This window comes from Neurospora crassa, linkage group VII, assembly GCF_000182925.2.
Source record: "Neurospora crassa OR74A linkage group VII, whole genome shotgun sequence".
Lineage (NCBI taxonomy): Eukaryota > Fungi > Ascomycota > Sordariomycetes > Sordariales > Sordariaceae > Neurospora > Neurospora crassa.
In genome coordinates this window covers 52,875-73,495 of record NC_026507.1, presented here as the reverse complement: position 1 = coordinate 73,495, position 20,621 = coordinate 52,875, and the positions used below count along the sequence as shown (strand labels likewise).

The following is a 20,621-nucleotide window of genomic DNA, read 5'->3' as shown; positions in this document are numbered from 1 at the left end:
TTCAGCCAGTTACCTAGTGCACCGACGACAAATCACCGATAGCCGACCTCGGTACCTCTAATGATAGTTGGAAACGCACGACATGCCATCATATTTCTTTTATTTGCTTATAATGTTATAGTGGTATCAGAATTGGAAGCGTAACGCATGAGGACATGACCGAAGGAACGACAGGAAAGAGATATCATAAAACGTCCATCCAAACCACATGACAATCTCCAAGACGGACCGGGCAACAACGCACCGACCAAACCAAATCGTCCCCTGTCTACCTAAGAATTAGGAGCATTAACATGACTCAGTCCCTTCTTCTCATCCAACTCAGCTCCTGTAGCAGTAGAGGTGATCGTTCCCGTCTCCTTTGCCCTTCTCTCCTCCTCTGCTCTCCTCTCCTTCTCCGCCTCCTTGATCCGATCAAACTCATACAGTGGCTCCAGCTTTGCATTCCTCTGCCAAAACACCCACCTCTTGATGAACCACGGCAGCGCCTTGGTGCACTGATACGACATGAACTTGCTCGTCTTCACAGCAAAGACATAATCCAACTCCTCGAGCGTCTTCTGCTTCGTCTCCGGCACGACCAAGAAGATGGCAATAAACGCCACTAGGTTGAAGCCCGCGTACAGACCAAAGGCGCCGACGGTGCCGAGAGAGTCAAGCAAGAAGGGGAAGGTAATACCCAAAACAGATGCCCAGAAGAGGCAGGTGGCGACGGCGAAGCCCATGCCTACTTCTCTGTGAGAGAGGGGGAAGACTTCGGCCGAGTAGGTGAAGGGGACAGGACCTTCACCGGGTGAGTAGAACGCGGCGAAGAGGAAGACGAATAAGGCGACGAGCCCGGTCCGGGCGGGACCCATGTCGAGCAAGGTGAAGAGGCCGGCTGCTAGCAGGGTCCACATCATTTGCGGGAAGGTAAAAAGAAGCAGAGAGCGCCGGCCAAAAGTGTCGATAGTCCAGAAGGCGGGGAAGGCAAAGAGCCAATTGACTAGACCGAAGCCGAAGGAGGAAAGCAGGGCTTGGAATTCGGTGGAGCCGGAATCCTTGAAGATGGTGGTGCTGTAAAAGGCGATGATGTTGATTCCGCACATCTGCTGGGCAATCATGACGGTGAAAGCGGCGAGGGTGGCGCGGCGAACACGAGGGACGGTGAAGAGCTCGACGAAGCGCTTGGCATAGTTGGAGCCGGCGAGGAGCTGGTGCTCGACTTCCAATTGCGAGTGGATGTAGAACATGTCGCGGGCAACTTGGATGGGGTGGTTGCGCAGCTTGACCATGGATTTCCAGGCTTCTGGGTAGCGGCCCTTCTTCATGTACCAGCGCGGGGACTCGGGGCAAAGATAGATGAGCAGAAGCAGGGGTACGGCGGGAATGAAGGGGGCACCGAGCATGAGGCGCCAGTTAACGTTGGAGCTGGCGTGGAAGACGGCAAGGTTAAAGGCAGTGCCCAAGAAGATGCCGAAGGCTGTCCACATCTCTGGAAAGGTCTGGTGTTAGCATCTTTCATCAATTGTGCCGAGGGGGCTGTAGTAAGAAACACTTGGGTGTACTCACGCCATGACATGACCAGCGCACCTCGAATAGAAGCAGGCGAGTTTTCCGCGGCATAGATCGGCACCGTTGATGCCTTCACACCCATACCGATACCCATCAGCAGACGGCAGGCCAGTTGCTGGGGCCATGTGTGACAGAAAGCAGAACCGATGACGGGCCAGATACAGAAGTGAGCAGAGACAAAGATAACACCACGACGACCAATCCAGTTGTTGATGGGATCAGAAAGCCAGCAACCGATGAATCTGTTTGATGTTACCTTAGTCAGTATCAAAGCGACAACTGCAGGAAATCACCGTGTTTGTTGAACGTGAACATCAAGAAAAACAGAAGAGAAAACTTACGCGCTCCCAATATAGGGCCCAGCATTGATCAATCCGACAAGCAACTTCTCCCTCGCAGTGTCGCCTCCGATACCGTAATAGTTGGGAAAGAAGATATTCGCGCCATTCGTGCCCGTCTGATCCCAACCTTGGACAGCAGCACCGATCGAGCAAGTAGCAATCGTCAGGAACAGTCTTGCCGGCAGCCGCCACTTGTGTTCGACCTCCTTCAAAAGTACTGCCTTCTCCTCATCGTCCAAGGCTTCCGGGCCCGAGATGGACGCATAGCTGTCCGGGGACTGGGCGATGAGTGCTCCCTTACGGAAAAGAGGGAGGTGCTCGGTTAGGTTCTTTTCGGCGCAAAAGGTCTCGACGCGTGACAGGAGCTCGACGCGGGAAAGGCCGTCGAGCGGGTTCTTGAGCTTGGCTTCGAGGTTGATGTTGGCTTCGAGGTTGGACGAGGTTTGTTCAATGTGCGAGCCGGTGACACCTTTGGGTTCTCTGGGTGGGTGTTAGTAAAACAGGTCTTCTTGAGAGAACGTGAAGAGACTTGTGGAACTAAGTACTTACCCGGCAGTGCCGCTACTGTCCAGGTCTGGATTGTGGCCCATTATGGTCAAGGTGAACGCTTGGTCACTTACACCAAGCAAGTCCCTAGAGTGTATCAACTTTTGGGAAGCTGGTGTCGGGGAGAAAGGGAATGAAGAAGAAGAAAGAGACACGGGGATAACACAGCCAACGAAGACGGAACACCAAATCCGGGGTACCGGGGGAAGATATACGTTTTTTCCCCCCTCAATCCCCATCAATCCCAATCCCAGGATTCCAACACCAGCCTTTCAATAAGGTCAGGGTTTTTCATGGTTCCCCAATAATGGCCTCCATCTTTTTTTTTTGCTCGCCATGGATCTCACTCAGCGTGCTAAGTAGTGCACTGTGTAGGCTCGGGCCAGACCAAGACGGCTTCAGGAAGGGATCATCGTTACGTACTGGGCAAACTAATTGGAGGGCATTCGAGACACTGTACGAGTACGACTTAGGGGAGCACTCCTCCTCACTCCCGTTGGAGGTTGTACCACACCCACAACACGGGATGGGCTCATGAGTGGTCCAGTCGTTCTTGGACCGTCCGGCTATGTTTAACCACACATGGTAACCCGTAATGTAACGTAGTCCTGACTGTGGACTGTGTAGATGTAAGACTGCCACTGAGAAGGAAATCCAGTCTGCTTGGCTGGTCAATTGAGAGACTGACCTTCAATGAATGTTCTTGGCTGGCCTGATTCTTTCTGACCCCTGATCAACTTTTCCGAGTCTTTTGCTTGTTAGGTAAAAGTCGTCTTTGCCTGCCAGTGACTGCCTTGTTCTCCGTCCCGGCATGTCGTCGATCTTGACCGGCTTCAGCGATTGGGTTGAGCCTTTGGCGCAGGCCACAGCGGCCGACCCCAGCTTTTCGAGGGTTTATATGCGGGGGACGGGGGGGAAGGGTAGTATTTGCTTTGTGGAGAGGTGGAGAGATGCTGGGGAATCCCAAAGAACCAAGCCATATGGTACTCCACACTTTACCGTTCTCCTTCGGCTTTCGACCTGTTGTTGGGCCGAAGGTTGATTCACTTTCTGTACATGTCTTCTTTTCTTTTTGGGGGTCTGCTTACCTTTTCAGTTTGAATTGGAGACGCAAGAGTTCCGGTGGACTGGAAGTACTTGGTGAGAGAAAGAGTCAAACATTGGCCAAAAACAATGGTCGTACTTGCATGATTGGGGTCTTGGGGGTGTGTTACCCCTCACCTGTCATGCCGACGGATTGATTCTTCGATGAACGATGGGTGACTGATTGCAACTGAACGCATCAACCGTCATTCAAGCTCTTCACTTTGATGATGTGCAATGTATGTACTATGTAGGCGAGTCAAGTTGGAAGTTCGGATTCTGCTTTGATCTCGGACGTCTCTCCTTTTCTCCAGACACACGGGATCCCAGAAGCCACGATCAACACCGTCGGGAGCCCATCCCCTCGCGCATCAGGAACGTACAAGTCGACACTTCCCAAACAGTGTTCCAGTCTGAGTCCCTTCCTTCAAAGTACTGTAGGTCCAGTTCCATCTCGATCTCCAAGGGAAAGACCAGACCACGGCCCCCGAGTTTGGTCTACAGGTCTCGCCCGTTCTAGAATTTGGGATTTGGTTTTGTACTCGCCGTTGATCTCTTCGATCTTCGCCTTCAACTTGCCAAAGACTGGAAAATTTCAAGCAGAGTTGCGAAATTCCCAAATCGAGCGCACCTGTCTTTGACCCCCATCTACCACTCCCTGAGCCCCCAGTGAAGAATCTACACTCTTTTTACTCCCTTCCTCGTTTGCGCCTGTTAGTCACATAATAGTAACCCAACCTTGTGTTCCCCTCCTTCCCTCCCCTTTTGGGTATTCTCATCCGCCACTTGCCATGACGCTTGCGCACCTCGACACGGAAGCGCACACAACCAACACCCTACCTCTACCTACCCCCAAACCACTAGCCCCCAATCAACTCGATCCCGATTCCACACGGCGCAAAAACCATTGCCGTTGCCTTCTTCTTTGGTCTACTTCTGACAAGCATACTGTGTACTGTAGACACTTGGCTTGGCTTGCATTGCGGCGACAAAGAAGTTTGACAGACGGCGTCATGAAATTCCCAACCATCAAAAACACAAAGAGGAGCACTCAGACACAGCGCTTGCACACGACCAAACAACGCCTTGGCTGACGACGGTGGCAGTCGCAGCAGGCGAATTCTTTGTTTTGTTGTTTTGGAAATTGCGGAAGCCCTGTACCTTTCTCACGTGCAACCATGCAAGAAGCAGTCGGGGTCCTAGGGGTCCTCGATGTCATCTTTTTTCCCCCAGTGCCTCCTTCAGCTTCATGTTCATGTTCTCGTGTACTTTTGTACCTGTTCAAGCCATTGTCTTTCTGTCCTTGAGGTTCTGATCGCACATGTACCTACCAACAGCCCTGGCAGCCTTATCGCAGCAATGTCACACCTTGATGCACCTGTGTACAGTGTTGGGCAGGATTTGGTAGTGACCGTGGTGGTGGCGATCAACATGCAGCGATACTATCGTCCAAACTAGTAGGTAACTACCTACTAGTGTAGTGTACCTCTAGGTGAAAAGTGACTGGTCAGTGAGTGAGTGGTCCGAATCCGAACAACGCAGTTGTCTTTTCTCCCAGATAAGACAGGGCCCTGCTTTTCCCTCCCGGCTGTCTCACGCCTGTCTCCCTCCCTTCGATTTCGATCCTCGAAGCACGCGATTGTGTACCTCCCCACCCCTCTTCTCTCCTCTTCCCCCTTCAACTATAATATATATATATATATATATATATAAGCATCACAAGTAGAAAGCTCGATAAGAAGTGAAGGCTAAGAACCCAAATCACAAAAACATCCTCCCCGGATTTAAGTGAGTTGGTCAATATGCCGTTATAACCGCATTGCGTGCCGCCCCCTGTTAAAAGAAGGGGTGGCCAAGCCTTGTTCATGGTGGTTGCGACACCCGACCCGTTACCGTCTCCCGTCTTTTACCGATCGGCAAACTGAACACGCCACGCCAACGGGCATCAACCTAAGCCCACCCTTTTCTACGTCTAGATGCCTGTCACGCCCGACGCCCGACCGCCCGAGGAACACGCCGTAAGACGACGCTACGTCGGGGGAGAGCTAATCCGAGATAGTCAAGATACTACTTCAGTAAAGACTGTTTTTCTCTGGGGGTTTTGATATATTTGACAGTCAGAGAGGATGGAAACTTCAGAATTCGAGGCTGGAAAGGTTTTGGGGAAAGGTATCGACAGAATCAGTGCTCAAGTGTAGGTAGGTAGGCAAGGTACATGTACTACGTGGGTGTAAGGGGTAAGTGATCGTCTATTCATTCATCATATCAGTCCTGCACCACATCATGAAGAACAAGAAGAGAGACAAGAAAGAGAAGGTGACTCAAATCCATCACCGCTCATGGTAAAGAATATGGCGCTATCTTCCTTGATGTCCAGAGAGGGAGCACGACTCAGTGAAAAAGAATAAAGCGAAAGAGCCCAAGAGTGACAAAGACCGAAAGGGCAAGGAAGAAGACGGAAAGAAGAAGCGCGAAAATGAAAGGAATGAGAGACCAGAAACCCAGCCAAATGTCTATGTATAGCGAATTCGTCAAAAGCGAAAGAAGCTGGAAGTAGCAAGCAGTGTATGACAATGAAAAGAACTGAAATTGATCATGCCGTCATCCATCAGCTTGAGTAAGCTGTAGTAGTGTGTAGGTAGGTAGGTAAAGTCCGGGACCAGACAAGAAAACAGAAGACAAAAAAAGAGACAACTTGAAGTAGCGAAAACGTCATCAACCGACAACCAACGGCAAACAAACCCACTGCTGGCCAACAAAAACAACATCAACAACAGAACGGCAACAACGATACCACAACAAACGCTGACACACTACACGCGCTCCCAGTATCCTCCTCTCCGCTTGGCAAGGCGGCATCCGTCTCTCCTTTGTATCCGAGAACAGCAATTACATCCTCCTACGTCTCCTTCCCATCTTGGGCCCTGTTCGTACCAATTTCCCCCCCGGACGCCAAAGTTTCAGAGTAGGTACTTGACTCTCTCCCATCCTCTTCACATTCCCAATCATACCCCGAACCCTCCGGATCCTCTTCACTTTCTGAAAGACCTAATCCCTCCATTCCCCCGGCCAAGCTATCGGCAATAACAGTATTCTATTCCGCTGCCGAAGCACCAGCATGACTCAACCCAGCAACAGTAGTGGCACTAGCAGAAGCGCTAGGTCGTCCTCGTGTCGTCTGCGCAACAACTTCCCTGGCATAGAACTCTACCAGCATGGTGGCGTATGCTTCGAGGTCTTCGACAGGAACGGCCAGGCGGAAGTCGTTGAGAAGAAGAAATTGGAGCTCGAGATGGTTGAGTTCTGGGAGGGGAAGGCCGCCGACCTGGATCGTTTTCGTTAGTAACTGCTGACTGGATGTTTGGACCCAGAAGAGAAGAGAAAAGAGGCGATGAAATAGAGGAGGGAGGGTAAAAGTGTTGATGAACGAATGGAAGGGGAGGGGAGTGGACGCACAGGCAGGGGTAGCGGAGGGGAGAGAGGACGGAAGAAAGTGGAGCAGAAGTGGATTGGGATAGGGAGAGGGGAGGGGAGAAAGGGTGGGAAAAGGGGAAAGTAAACATACCTTAGCATAACGCGAGTTAGTATAAAACACATCGCTAAAGAACTTGCTCGCGCACGTCACTCCAGCGATGATCAACCTGTGAATGTTGAAGCTGTCCACGACAAAATACGTCGCCTGCTCGTCCTCCTCTTCCTGTTCCCTCGTCCTCCTGCTCCCGCCACCCTGCCTTGGCTCATCTGGCATCTCTTCGTCGTCATCGTCGGCCAAATCCGAGTCTGTCTCGTCGCTATCATGTCTCTTTTCATCATCAGGCGAATCCCGCATAGGGACATCTGGATCATCTGCCGTCCCCTTTTCGTAACCCGCCGTCGCAGCAGCTTGCTTCTCCCTTTCCTGTCGGGCACGCTGCTCCTCGTGGCGTCTTCTTCTCCGCTCCTCTTCGCTTTTCATCACCATATCGTTAACTCTTTCCGTCATGCGGTCAAAGTAGACCAGCAGTGACAAAAACACCTCATATGTGGTGGGGCAGTATTTGTGGATGCGGGTGAGGTAGCTGAGAATGGTGATGGCCGGCACGTTCTTACCGTGGAAGGCGAGGACAGAGGAGGAAAGGGGGGACATGTGTCCACTGCTGCTGCTGTGTCCGACCTCCCTACTGCTCCCTGCGCCATTCCCAGTTCCTGGCCCTCCGCTACTGCTCCCATTCCGGCCTCGGCCCCCGCTACTTTCCTCGCCTTCCTTCTCTCGTCGTTGTCGCTCCTCTTGGTGTCTCGCCTGCGCCTCCGCCTGCCTCATATGCACCTGATTCCTCTGCAATGCGTCATGCTGTAAGTCGTTTGTAGTCGTGATCTTGGTCAAAAGCGCCGCCACCATTTCGATGATATCCGAGATGGGCATCCCGCTGATTTCGTAGCGCATTTGTTGGAGCGGGGGGTCGTCGGTAAGCATGCCATTGCCAGTTCCGGAAGAGGCAGAGAGCGGGTGGCCATCTTGTGAAACGAGCGTTTGGATGTGGTGGAGGTCGCGGATCTTGATCACCTTGGGCTGGTGTGGAGGAGGGAGTTGGTGAGCTTGTTGGTAGTTGGGGACGCGAGCAGTGGGGGTGTTGGGTCGGTTATCGATTGGGAGATGGTTGTTGGACGGAACGGTGCGGTGGCTGTGCTGGACAGACGAGTTCCAACTGCGACCGTTGCTGTCGGCGTCCGGAGCCGGAGAGGGGATACCTCTCCCACCCCCAGAATGGTCGACGGGCACTACGGTGGCTGCGGTGCTAGTAGACGAGGCGGTAGAAGACGAAGCCGAAGACGGGTCATGCGCCGATGCTGGGACCGTTTCGTGAACGCCATGCTGCTGCTGCTGCTGTTGTTGCTGTGGTTGTTGTTGTTGTTGTTGTTGTTGTTGTTGTTGTTGTTGTTGTTGTTGTCGGAGGGGTCTGTTTGGAGAAGCAGACGAAGGTGGGGAAGGGAAACGGGAGGCGCCTCCGGTGAACTCTTGGTGGTGCTTCGCCTGTGCGTCATCGGTGCTTGGGGTGGACTCCATCCAGCCTTGAGGTTGCTGTTGCTGCGAAGAGGAAGCATATCGTGGAATTGGAGTCGTAGCGATTGCGGCGGCCTGCCTCCTAGGGCTCGGGGTCGGGCGAGACTGAGGGTTATGAATCGAGGTCGTTCTTGGGCGGGTCGCGGCCGTGGACGAGGTGGTGGTTGATGGCGAGGAGGAGGAGTGGGAGGGGCTTTGATAGTGGGACGAGGAGTGTTGAGGGTGCATCCTGTCGTGGAAGCGCGGAGTATCGGTAAAGACGTCACCCATTAGAGCAGCCATCCTGGCATCGTCTGCTGATTGTCTCTTGTCTGTCTGTGTCTATCTGGCGTCTGGAAGTCTGGGTGGTTGCCTGTTGTCGCGGCGTCTATCGAAAACTGTCGTCGTATGATGGATGCTATTGCGGTCGGATGTTGGAGTAGAAGCGAAGTGGTATCGGAGGCGTTTACCGGGTCGTCATTTGTGGTACGGAACTGGCTGGCTGGTGGGAGGAGTGGATGGATGGATGGATGGTTGGATGGATGTCGAGGCTGCGGTCGGTGTCGATGCAAACAGAGTCAGTCACGGCGACTCTCACAAGTCCAATGACTGCGGGATTGATGCGATGGCGGGAGGTTGCAAACTGCAATCAAGACGGGACTTGTCGAAATTGGATGGTCCGTCGGGTTGGATTGCGGAAACACAGAGGATGAGGTAAGGTAGAGTACCAGTATACTAGTGTAGGTAATTGCCAAGGTAGTAAGGTACTAATCGGTATCGGGACGGCATCAGGTCGAAACGCCCACCCCAGAGTGGGGGCTTCCTTCCCGGTGCCTAGGCTTCAGCTTTGGTGGGCACTGCCGCCCGGGGCGTCGCTACGGGGTTGCTACGGGGCTGTGTCTGGCCGTACGCGGGACGGATGGTCGCGTAGTGTATTGTAACTGAATATTACGCGAGCTGATAGAGGTATGCGACAGTGGATCATTTTTACTAGTCCTCAGCTGAACTTCCTAGGCGTAACTTTGATCCATGCTCTCTTCCTCGGATAAAACACCAACCACAAAAGCGGAACGTCAACACGTGGGCGCGCAAGTCGTCGAGTAAACATTGGTGAGAAGGAAGATGAAACAACAGAAATACAACCACCAAACAGCCCATCTCGCGACATGACGCCCTTCCACATCCATCCACAACTCTACCCCTACCTCAACAAAACGAAAATCAAGGATGCGCCTATCCTCGGCAACGGTAATATCGTGCGCGTCATGCATGCTATGCTAGGTGTGTTGTACAACAAGCAGTGGAAGCACACACAAACGAATTCCGAGATTACTTGCCTATGTAGGTAGGTATGTGGTCCATATCAACTTGACCATATCAACGTTTTACAGAAAAACTTGACCAACCTCCCATTTCAAACCGATGACCGCTGACCGACATCCTGGTCACTCACCTTACTTGCACATGCTCGGCCCATCGCGCGTCAGTTGTCGTTGTTGTCTATCTTCTGTATGCCACTAGGTATGTCGCTGTTGACGCCATCGCCCTTCAGCCCATCAGATGCAAGGTCGGTTACGATGCAGCCCAACCCTGGGACGGGAGACCAGGCTGCCAGCAAACAATATATCCGCCTGTTCAAGGTAGAGGTAGGTAGGGTATGCTTGCCTGCCACGTCCAGCGCCGTGGATGGCTTGAAGGGCGTCTTAGTGGGTAGGAGCTGTATAAATGGCTCCTTTAAGATGAAAAGAGACGTGAGATCGAAGAGTTGAGCGTGTAATTTTACGATAAGCTGGCGTTTACAAATAATGGGTACCTGTAAGAACGGAAGCCTCGACCACAAAACACCTTAGACCTGAGTTCATTAAAGTTCGAAGCTTCAGTTATTAAAGCCGGTCTAGAATGGTAGAGGTAAGACAGCAAGGGGGTATCAAGTCCTCGTACAGCAGCCAGAGGACGACAATGCCTGCGACCGATACTACTATATGTGAAGGCATCTTTGGTAATTTACGTATTTCACGTATCAAAGTCGTTACGTATCAATGGGAACATTGACGTATGAAGTGGGTTTCTTCGTGTAACCGCGTTTGACGCAACAAACTCGCCGCCGACTTCGCTGAAGTGCAACAAACTTGGTATCGTTGGCGAGTGATGTGGCAATGGATCCTAGCAAAACTCCTCACTTTCACTCCGCTGGCGCTTAGCGAGGCTACATATCCACTTGATCTATTTGGCTTTCAAGAAGTAGAAGATGTGATGAACCCATAACGGTGGTAGCTTTTGCGTCAAAGAATGGCATCTTGACGTTATTGGCTTTACCTTGTGTAACAACAACTATGACGCCAAACCATAGACACCTACCCATCGCCAACCTCCCGTCGGGTTCGCCACGCCTCATCTATAGTGGGGTATAGTAGCGTAGCTATGATAGGTTTATGCTACCTAATAATTACAGCACCTTAGCCAAATACGAGAGGTCCCGCTTACGAATATGAATGAAGGCAAACTTATCCTCATGTTCAAGGATATGAGGGACCACTTCCAGCTGTATCAGTTAAGCCTGCAGGAAACAGTTGAACTTCCTGCCATCGAGACCATGGTCTAACGACTTGTCTTCTCATGTATCATTTCGTATTAACACACCTTCTCTGGTGTACTTTCTTGGGTGAAGGCTGAGGCTGGACCCTTGGCTCGTCTCCTGCTACATTTCAGCCGCCCATTCGGGCTACGGATAGATGACCATCACCTCCACGAGCCCAACCAGCCCATTCTTCGAGATCCCATCACTGGTGCCTCACCTTGTAATCCGAATCCGGCAGATACAAATGCCTGTCGGCGCCCTTCTCCGTCAACACCACCATCCTGATGACACCTCCCGAGGAGCCATCCCACTTGATCGCCTCCTTGAGTGCCTCCTTGACAAACGCTACGGCTTCGGCTTCCTCCATTCCTTCCTTCCAGTTGGCGTCGCAGTACCCATAAATGTATGTGGAACCGGAACCGCCAATCGAATACGGCTGCTTGTGCAGGGAGCCGCCGAGCGGAATGTTGTACACTTGACCACCGTGGCGGGCATCCCAGCCGGCAATAATGAGGCCGGCACTGTTGAAATCCAATAGTCAGCACGGAACCCGACCTGTGCATGATAAGAGAAGAGGAAGAGGGCGCAAGAGAAAGAGAGAAAAACGCAGCAAAGTGAGATGAAGGGAAGGGGGCCACCAAAAACATACGTCAACCTATCCTTGTTGGCATAAGCAATCTCCTGGAAGACAGCAGCCGCAATCTGTGTCGTCGGAGGCCTGCCGTTGACCATGTGGTACAATCCCAGCTGGTATTGCACAATGTCGGCGACGGCTTGTGTATCGGCGGCGGATCCGGAGCGGCAGCACCAGATGGTGTCGTGTACTTGGGTCAGCTTGTCGGTTACGCGGTTGGCAATGTAGGCGCCTGTGGTTGTGCGGGAGTCGGCTCCTGTTCAAGGTGTCAGCCTGAGATCGATGATTCTGTCTCCGGAATCCAAGGGTATGTAGTGTTGTTGGCTGGAAGACACTAACCGAGAATAACACCGTCCTTGAATGTGACCGCCATACTGTATTTATATCAAGCTCGTTAGACATCGCTGCTGCTTCGCGTGTGGATACCCGGGATCCTGTCGCATCGTCGAGAGGCTCGATGTCGTAAGGGAGGGATAGAAGGTCGGGGGAAGCTTACATCGAGGTACCCAAACTATTAGCAGACAAGAAAGTTAGCTGACTGCTTCATTTGTTCATGCGCATCGCTTGCGACTATATGATAGGTGGGATTGGAACTAGAACCATGGGCGCGCAGTGTGGTGTACTTACTTGACCTCACCCTTCTTCAACCTGTCCATATCGACATGGATGCCATCTGTAGGAGACAGTAGCGGTTAACATGTGTTGTCTGCGATCGACCTCGGAGGGGGAACGGTGTTGGCGGCAGGGAGTTGCCGGACTCGAAGAGAGTTGGTAGGTTGGTGACTTGTAGGCAGTGGTGACGCCGTGATGGTGATGACTTGATATGGAATGCGACGCCGAATGGAAGTTGGAGCTCACCTTCGCTGAGCACGCCCGACGTTCCAAATTCCATGATGACGGGGCTATCGAGTGGTTGTCGTTCTAACGTAATGCGCAATCAAGATGTTGGACAGTCTCGTGAACAGTCGTTCGGACGCTCGTCGCAGTGTAAATCGAGAGGACAAAGGCGTGGAGTTGTGGAATCGTTTCAAGTCGTGTTGTTGTTCGTTGTACTACTGAAAGGAAGCTCCAACGAACGCTGGGTGAACCTCGAAGGCGGCGAAGGCGGGCCCATCACAGGGCGGGACGGCCAGTTGAGTGGAAGCTCAGGCCCCCCTCAGCTCAAGGCAGCTCCAAACACGCGTGTTGCAGACGGCGGGCTTGGCTTGGCTTTCACTTAAGTGGATCACGTGCGATAGCCGCCATAAGCTCCCGTCCCCTCGAGGCCCGGTCGTATCGATTGTTCTTATCTTATCAGTCTCTTTCACGCGATTCGACTCCATCTGATAGCGTCATCGTCGGGCTCTCTGCAGTGGAGCGATATTCTCTAATCGGGGTTCATGTATAAGGTATACGGCAGCATAACCAATGAGACAACCAAGGGAATTGCCTGGCCATTGTCTTTCGTTGACCTTTTGCAACCACGGCACAGAGGTAATTATCAACTTAATTCAAAATACCAATGCTCAATATCTCAACGGTTTCGTTTCGCAAAGGGCCCTGGAGCTGGCGGCGGTATAGAAGCAGGCAAATCCATGTCTTTGACAACCTCATTTCCACAGCGCCTTGGAATCTGAACGCCCCTCGGGTCGAGTTCGTCCGAATTACGACAGGACACCAGTCGATATCGGTGTTACGACTGCAATATCCAAGACATTTCCGTCTCTAATCAATGGGCGTTCCGGCATACGCCGCTCACGGTCACTTGATATCCATGCGTGATTGTCACCTCCCTACAAGTGCAGAATCAACTTTTCCTCCTATTCAACCCTCAATCCATCTTGAGATCTTCTCCCTTCTTTGTCTCTGTTTTGACCTCTGCCCCAGCGCCAGCTTCCCCCGCCTTTTTGGCACCTTCATCCCCACAGCCACAATCATAGAAATCCCCAATCTTGTTACAGTCAAATTGCTCTTTCTTGAGGCGCTTGTTGACCTCATTATGGACAAAGCAGGCCCATCCGGCCGCCGCGTTGCGCCCGCTCGTTTGCGGTGGGTACTTCTTTAGCAGCTTCTGGAAGTGCGATGCGCAGTCGCCACAGGGGTAGAGGCGCGCGAACAGCTGGATGTAGGTTTTCAAAGCCAACGATTCTTCGGCGGTCGGGGTCTCGGGGAAGCGCGCCATCATGGTGTGGAAGAGACGCCAGGAAGCGCGGCCTAGTTCTGCTCTGTTGTGGTTACTGTGGTTAGCGAAATGATGCCTGGCCAGACGGGCATAGCGTGATGTAGGGTGCGATGTAATGCACATGATAGACATACTTGGCCGTCGCATTCTCCAGCTTGGGCGCGATAGAGCCGCCCTTGAGGATGTTATCCGATATGCCAAACGCGGACTTGCTGCCGCCATCGCCACTAGCACTCTTGTGATCTCCGCTGCCGCTACTTCCGCCTAAATCGAGAGTCTCTGAATGCTGTACCACCCCCGAGGAGCCACTCGAGGAGAGCATGTAGGTCGTAAACACAAAGAGAATGACGCCGACGACGAGCATCAGCGTAATGTGCGGCCTTCGCGCCATGATGATGGTAAATCGATTCGATTAGGGTAGTCCCTGTGGAGGTCTTTCTCGCGCCCAGTTGACTTGGTTCGACTTTGTTTTTCTGACCGAACGTGTTTGGTTCTTGTCGCCGGTGAATTCAGGATCCTGCCTGTTTCGCGTGTGGTCGTGAGGATCAGAGCGCACGTTGTTGTAGAGATTAGGTGATGGTATCGTGGGCGTTCAATGAGACTGCGCGCGCAACTACCTCGAGGTCATATTTGTGGCAAGCGGGTAGTAAATATCGTTGTGAAGTAGAAAAGAGTAGGGCAAAGGAGACTTCGCATCAAGAGGAAGAATGGACCGATGATGATCCCCTGAATTGTGGTTCGAGAAACGAACCCTTTGAGTTGGCGGAATTGGAAGCGCCGATTGGACTTGAAGCGAGAGACCCGACCCCACGTCCGGTTTGGTTCTACCTCTAGGTGGCATGCCCCTGGCAATCTCCCGTCATCAGCGGAGGGTCGGGCCCAGCCGAGGCTGTGTCTTGGATTGTTTCAGGGGCAGTTGAGCCTGCTGACCCACTGGCCGGACAACCTAACGGGACACGAGGAGAGTGGGCACGCACAGGGCAGGCGGAGCCCGGGGATATCACCTAAGTGGGGCGGCCCTTCTGCGGTCACGGTCGAGAGACCCGACATGGAACTTCCGTTAAAACATCCCCGCAGTTGACCACTGCAGTCCGTCAACATCACCTTCCACTTCCATCAGATGTTTCCCTCGTCGGGAATGCCAACCTTGGTCCAATCCCTGGGTACACTTCTGGACATTTGATTTGCTCTTCAAAACTCCATCCTTCCATCTTCTCTTGCTAGAGGTACACTTGGACATCTGCTTTGTGTTGCTCTCATGGACTCTCGAGGACAACATCGACCACCACCACCGCGACAGCGAAATGACATATTCGTTCCCGTTCATCTTTCCACCTTAGAAAGGCCACATGCTTGAGTCCGTTCACATTCTTTACCCATCATCACAATTGAAGTAAAAATCCAATACGATCCAAGGCGGCAATACGATGCCCCGCACGCCGTTCTCTTCCCCTTCCTCCTCCTCCGCCATCACGACCAACTCCTCCCCCTCGATTCGCTCTCTGCTGGTACTAGTCGCCCTTGTCAATCTCGCCTGGAGTCTCTACCAGCTCCCGCTCAACCGTGTCATTGAACGCAGACTCTGTCGCGACTTCTATCTCGGCGCCGACCCTTCGGCAATTGGCCATGATGGAAGCGTGCCTGAGGAGCTGTGCAAGCTGGACGGCATCCAGCAGGATCTGGGTAGCATGCTGGGCCTCATGGAGACGGGCTGGGTTGCTGGCGACTTTGTCATGACCATCCCCCTCGTGTTGCTTGCTGACCGCTACGGCCACGCCCGAGTCCTGCGGCTCAACCTCGTGCCTCGTGTCCTTGTGCTCTGCTGGACGCTTGCCGTCGGCTACTTCGACCACGCCCTTCCCCTGCCCGCCCTTGCCCTTGGCCCGCTCTCGTCAGTCCTCGGCGGAGACTGTGTCTTCAACTCGATTGTGTACTCGCTGGTCTCGTCGGCTACCCATGACGATGTGCAAAGAGCTACCTTCTTCGGCCAGGTGAATGCAGTCTCGGCCATATTCGCCGCCCAGCTTGGTCCTGCTCTGGCCTCTGGCACCATGAGCATACTGCTGTGGCTTCCTTTGTGTGCCGGCGTCGTCCTTCTTCTCGCCGCTGTGCCCGTCATCTCTGGTCTTCCCGCATCAAACACCGGCAGTCATAGACGCCAGCACGACCAAGAGTCGATAGCGCCCTTGCTACCGCAAGACCTGCCTTATCGTCCGGATCCCACGCTCAGCATCACAAGCCTCAAAGAGTCCATCTCTGGCCGCATCTCGTCCGTCTTCAAGGTCATGACCAGCTACCCGCCCAACTTTACACTCCTGCTCGCTAGCTTCTTCTTTACCTCTCTGGCCAGCTCCGACACCAAGCTCATGGCCCAGTACATCTCTAAGCGATATGGGTGGAAGTTTACCTCGGTCGGCTACTTGCTATCGGGAAAGGCAGTCTTCAACTTTTTCCTTCTCTACCTTATTATCCCTACTATCTTGCGCCGGCGCCGATCCCAATCTTCCCCATTGTCTTCCTTTCAGTCCCGACGCCTCTCGGACCCGGACGTCTTCGCGATTCAGGACCACAAGGTGGCCGATGGATACAACATCAGCTATGCTCAAACATGCCTTATATTTTCTGTTCTGGGTGTCGTCGCTATAGCCATGGCTTCGACGATTTGGACCCTGGTACCGTCACTGCTGCTTTACGCCATGGGCATCGCACTCCCCATGTTTACGTACTCGCTACTCAAATCACCGTCGTTATTACCAGACCCCAGTGGGCCGGAGATCCGCGCGGCTGGCGATGCCACTGTTGTGGTTTCGGAAGCTCAGATTTTCTCAATCGTTATGCTGGTCAAAACGGTAGGCTTGCTGGTCGGGGCACCGACCATGGCTGCTTTATGGGTGCAAGGCGTCAAGGTCGGCGGGTGGGCGCTGGGTTTACCGTACTTTCTGAGCGCTGCTTATTATGCGCTTGCCATGTTCGTGTTGTCGAGAATAAAGCTTTGACCCGGCCAGCTTGCCAGGGATGCGTTGGAGCTTAGGTTCGAGACAAAGGATTCTTACCGTAGCTCCTCCCCGAATGATGCCATGCTTGGACACAACAAATCACTACCCGCATCCGCGTCCGGAGTGCCTTTGTCCATGCCGCCTTGGGTACCTAGCACAGGGTTACTGGATCCGGGCATGCTTTGTTTACCCAGAGATCTCGCGACGAGCCAGAAGCCCCTTGGCTCATCCAGGCATAAGTATGCAGTTTCCCAGCTACTTGGTTGACGCATACGGTGTGGCAGTCACTTTGACTTTTTTCAACAGCTTCTTCCGCGCACTTGTCTACATCGACTTCCTTCCTTTCGTCGCATACCCATCATGGCAAACCAACAATTACCTCCTCCGCGCCGTCGTGGGGATCATTTGTTCGAGCGATGGGGGGTCAAGCTACAGGAGGACAGCAACGGCATTATCTCCTCTGGATTACTTCCCATGTTCCCGACTGTTGACGGACCGTACGGTCTCGCTGAAGACCTTTGGTGGACGCATAAGCGAGCGCTGCAGGAGGCGGCTACACACGCGCATCCGATGCCAAAGTCCATACCGAAGCCCTCGAGCGTGCAGCTAGACGAATTGTTCTGTACCGAACGGTGGCAGCAGGTCGCTCTCCACGGCCTCAGAACTTGGGAGCTTCCTTCCCTCAACCAAGGTATCATAGGGACAAGTTACTGGCAAGAGGTCTTTATGATGGACCTCTCAATCATGCAACTTTCCAACATCAGCGTCACAGTTGAGCAATTCCCGGACATTGATCTTATCCACGTGGACGAGAGCAAGTGGCACATAGCCTTCCGCCGCAGCCGGTGGTATGATTTGCGGGGCGTTGTGTTGGAAAAGGACGCCAACGGGCGCCCTACAAACACTCGAGATTGGAGTGTAGACGACAACGGCCTCTGGGGTGAACTGCGAGTCGCGATTGAAATGGCCAACAGGATGCTGCATCACATCCTTTACGGCGACTGGATTTCTGCAATGCTGGAGGGATCCACGGATCCGATTCCGAATGTCCTACCATTCTCAGCAGATCGTATGCCCCACCGGATGGTTTCGCCCGGTGAGGCTGGAATAGGGCTCAAGCAGCCCGACCAGCGGATCGCCAACCGAATATGGCACCAAATTGAGCTTCTATCACAGTGGATTATCTGGTCGTTTTTTGATCCGCGGGATTTGGACAAGTATGGGTCATCGGGCCAGCCGGGCGGTGTCACAGCCGGTTATTGCAGCTCAGCACAACTGCGAACGGTGATGGAGAAACCTCTCAATCCCAGAGCCCTTCCACACCCGCATGACCCCGAGGTGTTCACCGATATCAAAATCAACACTATGCTTCTCGAAGCGTTGCTTTCCATCTCAAATACTCCAGAGGAAGTTGCTTCCAAACACACCACACGGCTCCAGTTAGCGCTCGTAGTAAGTATGATCCTGAGCATCCCTGAAGACCCTGGGGCATATAAATCAACCAAAGCTGACACGAGCTTGCTAGATAGTACACGAGTTTATGGCAAGTAGCATCACCCGTCTTCCTGATTAATCTACTCCAGTCGTAGACTAACGCGTGTTGCGTAGCATGCACTTCAGACGGCAAGAGTCTATGTCATGACTTGCTCAGGCGGGTGGCAATATGAACCGGTAAGTCGACTCATTGAACGTTACCATCCAAACGTACCTATTCATTTTGCTGATCCAGAAGTCTTCATGTCACACAGTATTATAAAAATGAAGTTTCTGCAGAACTGGGTTGGTCACAGGAACAATCTCTTCTTGGCGCCGTCAGAACAATTGGACCTTTGAACGTCTTTGTGCCTGACAGCGACTTCCTCTCCCGGGCTGGCCCTGCGTTTACTATTGCACAATCGTGGCTTGATGACCCGACAGTGCGTCAAAAAGGTAAAGAACTACAGGAACTAGATGGCTCCTTGCGCGGTGCGCTGCATAGAGTTACCTCTCAGATGAGCCCCTTACCTACATACTGGTGTTCCCGCTTCCAGTCCCAGAGCTTTTGGGATTCTCATGTTGCTATATACGGGCAAAGCGCGCTCAAAGCTGAACCAGTGGTGCTCACCAAGCAAAGTATAACCATGGGGTCCCATGTTCGAATCTACCACGCCAGGGGACATGTGCAACCGTCGCTGTTGCGACACCAACCGATAGTACCGAACCAGATGCAAAGGTTCCGACTAGAGGAAGAGCAAACATTCCAATACATGGAGTTCCGCAAAAAGCTGTGGAAAAGCCTACGGCCTTGGTACAAGCAGTCTTACCGGATCTGGCAGAAAACCCCATACTCGTTTCTGCGTCTACGCCGACTGGTTGACCATTTCCGACAGGCGGTCCTTCAACGAAACCGTGTCGATGCGGAAGCCGCAGTCAATGAATACAGCGCCTACCTCAAGGTCCTCGCCTCGGAAATGAGCACACCCTATGCTGTGCCCAATGCTCCGCCCGGGACCTTACCCTTCTGGTTCTTCGAGTTCCACCGTCATCCGGCCTTATGGCCCTTTTTCATGCTCGAGGTTATGATGCATGCGTCTCTTCCGTATGACTGGTCAACCTCAGTGAGGAAGAATGCAGCACCTCCATCCGCGCCGACAGCTACCACCAGCAATGTAGTATCCTTGCCCAACCGCTGGTTTCCGAGCCAGCACGCCCGGGCTGCCGGTGCCTTTTTCAAGTATCCATCGTTCTGGACTTCCCTGGACGAGCCTCCCAACGCCAGTTTGGCCAGGCCTGATGTCACTGACCCCAGCGACATCCACCCGCCTATGGTCAGCGGGGAGTTCACCAAGCCCTACAGGTCATTAACATGGCCTTCACCCGAGAAGATGACATCTCTTTACAAAGCCCGCTGGAACATGCTCTTAGTCGCCGAAAATAAGAGAATCAAAGAACCCATGAAGAAGTACCCCATCTCCAAGAGGCTGTGGCAGGCTCTCATGGACCAGTACAAGCAGCTTACTAGGCACAACCAACGCCTCGGTGAAAAGAACAACAACGGGCAGTGGTTAGACTTTGACTTTGTATTCCCCCCTTACGATGAGAATGATGAGTTTGTGGTTTTGGACAGGTTCAGCAGGCCCATGGACTTCGGGCAGTGGGTGATAATGGGATATAACTCTACGGACTGGTTTCTGCAAGGCCATGCGGACCCCGACAAGCTGACAGTCATGTCCAAGGCAGTGCCTGCACCGGCGGACGCCCCCGAGGTGTACTTACCGAGTGAGGATGAGGGGGATGGGGATGCGCCCGAGGTTTGGCAGCGTTGGTGGCCTGTTCACCCTCATGTGGACGTGGACATGGACGTGGACATGATGGATGGGTGATTTCGAGAGCGGAGCTGCACCGACCGGGTCGGACATGTCATGTTCTGTCAGGCTACAGGCTAGTGAGGCGATCGACCAGTGACTCATGTTGTGCAGGAAGGAACAAGACACGAAGAGAAGCAGAAACACGGCATGGAAGAAGGAGAGGAGGGAGGGTTCCGGTAAAGTAGGTAGGTAAGGCGGATGCACCGCATTCTTACAGCAGTTTTGGATGTTCCCTGTATTTGACTCTATTCAGATTGTGGTATATTGATGTGATATGGTGTTTTCGCTGTAGAATCTATGCTTTGTCATAGGAACAAGTCTGATATATACCAAAGTTGCTTCACCGCTGTATTTGATGCTG

General features: G+C 52.9%; 7 protein-coding genes across 7 annotated transcripts; 3 read left to right on the top strand and 4 right to left on the bottom strand.

Moving 5' to 3' along the window:
* Positions 1 to 84: 84 nt before the first annotated feature.
* Positions 85 to 2,669, bottom strand: NCU09287 (sugar transporter). The gene is made up of 4 exons (XM_953046.2): positions 2,445 to 2,669; positions 1,896 to 2,375; positions 1,552 to 1,796; positions 85 to 1,474 (listed from the first exon to the last, which is right to left on the bottom strand). The coding sequence occupies exons 1-4, from the start codon at positions 2,483 to 2,485 to the stop codon at positions 273 to 275; spliced, it is 1,968 nt and encodes a 655-aa protein (XP_958139.1). The 5' UTR covers positions 2,486 to 2,669; the 3' UTR covers positions 85 to 272.
* Positions 2,670 to 5,565: 2,896 nt separating this feature from the next.
* Positions 5,566 to 9,246, bottom strand: NCU09288 (hypothetical protein). Its single transcript, XM_953047.3, has 2 exons — positions 7,090 to 9,246; positions 5,566 to 6,849 (listed from the first exon to the last, which is right to left on the bottom strand). The coding sequence occupies exons 1-2, from the start codon at positions 8,845 to 8,847 to the stop codon at positions 6,619 to 6,621; spliced, it is 1,989 nt and encodes a 662-aa protein (XP_958140.1). The 5' UTR covers positions 8,848 to 9,246; the 3' UTR covers positions 5,566 to 6,618.
* Positions 9,247 to 9,710: 464 nt separating this feature from the next.
* On the top strand, positions 9,711 to 10,532 carry NCU09289 (hypothetical protein; the record flags this gene model as incomplete). The annotated part of the gene is made up of 3 exons (XM_953048.3): positions 9,711 to 9,825; positions 10,105 to 10,190; positions 10,443 to 10,532. 3 exons carry the CDS (start codon positions 9,711 to 9,713, stop codon positions 10,530 to 10,532), a joined length of 291 nt encoding a protein of 96 aa, XP_958141.3.
* A 381-nt stretch (positions 10,533 to 10,913) lies between these two features.
* Positions 10,914 to 13,137, bottom strand: pcb-1 (proteasome catalytic beta-1). The gene is made up of 6 exons (XM_953049.3): positions 12,615 to 13,137; positions 12,384 to 12,429; positions 12,253 to 12,267; positions 12,096 to 12,130; positions 11,772 to 12,012; positions 10,914 to 11,643 (listed from the first exon to the last, which is right to left on the bottom strand). Exons 1-6 carry the CDS (start codon positions 12,646 to 12,648, stop codon positions 11,325 to 11,327), a joined length of 690 nt encoding a protein of 229 aa, XP_958142.2. The 5' UTR covers positions 12,649 to 13,137; the 3' UTR covers positions 10,914 to 11,324.
* An 80-nt stretch (positions 13,138 to 13,217) lies between these two features.
* On the bottom strand, positions 13,218 to 14,725 carry NCU09291 (FAD dependent sulfhydryl oxidase Erv2). Its single transcript, XM_953050.3, has 2 exons — positions 14,052 to 14,725; positions 13,218 to 13,960 (listed from the first exon to the last, which is right to left on the bottom strand). Exons 1-2 carry the CDS (start codon positions 14,306 to 14,308, stop codon positions 13,567 to 13,569), a joined length of 651 nt encoding a protein of 216 aa, XP_958143.1. The 5' UTR covers positions 14,309 to 14,725; the 3' UTR covers positions 13,218 to 13,566.
* A 619-nt stretch (positions 14,726 to 15,344) lies between these two features.
* Positions 15,345 to 16,913, top strand: NCU17155 (hypothetical protein; the record flags this gene model as incomplete). Its single annotated transcript, XM_011397043.1, has 1 exon — positions 15,345 to 16,913. One exon carries the CDS (start codon positions 15,345 to 15,347, stop codon positions 16,911 to 16,913), a length of 1,569 nt encoding a protein of 522 aa, XP_011395345.1.
* Positions 16,914 to 17,273: 360 nt separating this feature from the next.
* Positions 17,274 to 20,591, top strand: NCU17154 (hypothetical protein; the record flags this gene model as incomplete). Its single annotated transcript, XM_011397042.1, has 4 exons — positions 17,274 to 18,365; positions 18,439 to 18,456; positions 18,522 to 18,584; positions 18,662 to 20,591. 4 exons carry the CDS (start codon positions 17,274 to 17,276, stop codon positions 20,273 to 20,275), a joined length of 2,787 nt encoding a protein of 928 aa, XP_011395344.1. The 3' UTR covers positions 20,276 to 20,591.
* Between the last annotated feature and the right edge of the window lie 30 nt (positions 20,592 to 20,621).